Source organism: Trichechus manatus, unplaced genomic scaffold (genome assembly GCF_000243295.1).
Source record: "Trichechus manatus latirostris isolate Lorelei unplaced genomic scaffold, TriManLat1.0 scaffold00030, whole genome shotgun sequence".
In the NCBI taxonomy this organism is placed as follows: domain Eukaryota; kingdom Metazoa; phylum Chordata; class Mammalia; order Sirenia; family Trichechidae; genus Trichechus; species Trichechus manatus.
In genome coordinates, this window is record NW_004443966.1 from 13,809,768 (window position 1) to 13,811,804 (window position 2,037).

The window sequence follows — 2,037 nt, forward strand, 5'->3', positions numbered from 1 at the left end:
TCTCCCCTCCGCAACCCCCACCACCTTCACTTCAGAGCTCCTGAGTTTGTTGGTGTCTCACTCCAAAAACTACAACCTTGATTTATGTCCCACTGGTGGGGTTCTTTTACAAGGAGTCCTAATCCCCCCTCCATCTCCTCCCCTTCCCCCAGCCTTGCCCACCTCACTTCCGGGAACACACTAGCTTGGCTCCTGCCCCAGCTCCTCTGAGTCCCACTTTACCGGCAGCTTAGCCTTAGTCAGGTCTTCTCCTGCTCCAAAACCTTCAGTGGCTGCCCACTGCCCCTGGGTGATGGCTAAACTTTACTCCCCTGCCACCTGGAGTCTACCTCCCTTTCCTGGCTAATTTGCTCTCCCTTCCCACACCCTACATGCTTTCGTGCACAGGGTAGGTGCTCAAGAAATGTTAGTTTCTCTCCGCATCCCTCACCATATGCAACACAATGACAAAGAGGCTGGAAATTAGAACAACTTGTTAGGATAAAAGGTTGGCTGAGAGGGGGTAGGGGAATGGTGGGGTGAGAGTGGTCAGGAGTCCCCCTGAGGTAAAGGGGGCCTGGGGGCTCTCCAGGGGTGGGCTGCCAGCCCTGGGGATGGCTGGCTAATTAGAGCATTTGAATGCACTTAATGGGACAAAAACCATTACACTTAAAAGCCACCCCCAGGCCTCTCCATCCTCCCTGGTCCTCCTCTCTGTTCCCGTCCATTTCTCTTGCCTCTCTCTACCTCCCAGTACCCACCCTGGTCCCTCCCCCACATTGCCCCCATACTGCCCCAGGCGCAACCTTGGCCTTGGCCCGGAAGAAGGGGTAGCTGACGTTGCAGACTTTCTTGTGGAATCTCCGCTCCTCGTTCACGCACTCGATGCTGCCATCAAAGTCGTCCTTGGGGTAGGTGGAAGGTCCCGCGCAGCAGTTAGGTGGGTTCTGAGACCCTCACCCCAACCGCCCCTCCCTGCTCTCCTAGAACCCACCCCACTGCCCCTGCTGTAGACTGGAGCACAGGCCCCTGGGAGCACAGAGACCCTAGGGGCTGGGCTGTGGCTTGTTCCAGGTGTGGAATCGATGGGGGCACAGTGCAGACATGGGGGCACACTCAGCATGGGCAGGCACCCACATATGCGCTGTGTCATTCCCTCTGCAGATCAGCCCCCAATGCAGGACTGACCATCCATTTACAGGTGGGGACACTGAGGCCCAGAGACAGGAAGTCACTGTCTAGCGCAGACTACTAGGAGCTAGGATTGGAAGGCAGACTCCAAAGCCTGTGCGTTCTCCACCTGAAGGCGAAGGCAGAGGCCACACTCCAGCCTCTGGCTCTTCGGCTGCCCTCTGGTTGCTGGACCCCGCTGACCACACATCTTTCCATCAGAAGATTGGAAAGGATCTCTGCAGGCCATGGAATGAGGTTTTTGGGGCCTCGCACAACTTTGTCATCCAGAAAAACAATGAGCAGGGAGTGGGCTGACCTCCTGGTGGGGGCCTGTTGGGAAACTTTTCTGAGGACCCCTGCCCATGGCTGTGGCCACCCCTTGCTGCCTGACAGCAGAGAATGATGTCGTCTCTCTTGGGCTTTGGTGCAAGCTCCCTCTGGCTCCAGGATCCCATCATCCCTGTTGACTGCACAGGCAGAGGGTGACCCCCCACAGTTGCAGGCCAGCCAGTACCCTGAAGGTCAGCCTATTTGGGAAGGAAGGCATGCGAAGACATCCCCGACTGGGTGGAGGTGGGAGGTGGAGGGTCAGCTGGACTGTGGGCCAGGCAACCCCCAGCCCATGGTTGGAGCCCCAGCTCAGCTCACTCATTGGCCGTGGCCCCATGTTGCAGCTGGGGCCTGGAGCTTTCACTGGGCAGCTCAGCGCTGAGGAGGGGCAGCTCTGTCCTCCCGACCACACCTGCTGGTGGCTCAGGGACTCTCAGACACTAGGCAGCAACGGGCCTCTCGGGTGTTATTCTGCAGCTTGTCCTGCTTCTCCTGTCCAGCGGGGCACTGCCTTTCCTCCCTGGCCTCCCGCCCCCAGGGCAGGGCATGGGTCAG

At 58.6% G+C, this 2,037-nt stretch overlaps 1 protein-coding gene across 1 annotated transcript in view; it reads right to left on the reverse strand.

Moving 5' to 3' along the window:
• Window positions 1-2,037, reverse strand: part of ITGA11 (integrin subunit alpha 11) — a 118,774-nt gene that overhangs the window by 13,406 nt on the left and 103,331 nt on the right. The window contains 1 exon segment of the mRNA XM_012555033.1: window positions 786-884. Within this exon segment, the coding sequence (XP_012410487.1) occupies window positions 786-884 (99 nt within the window).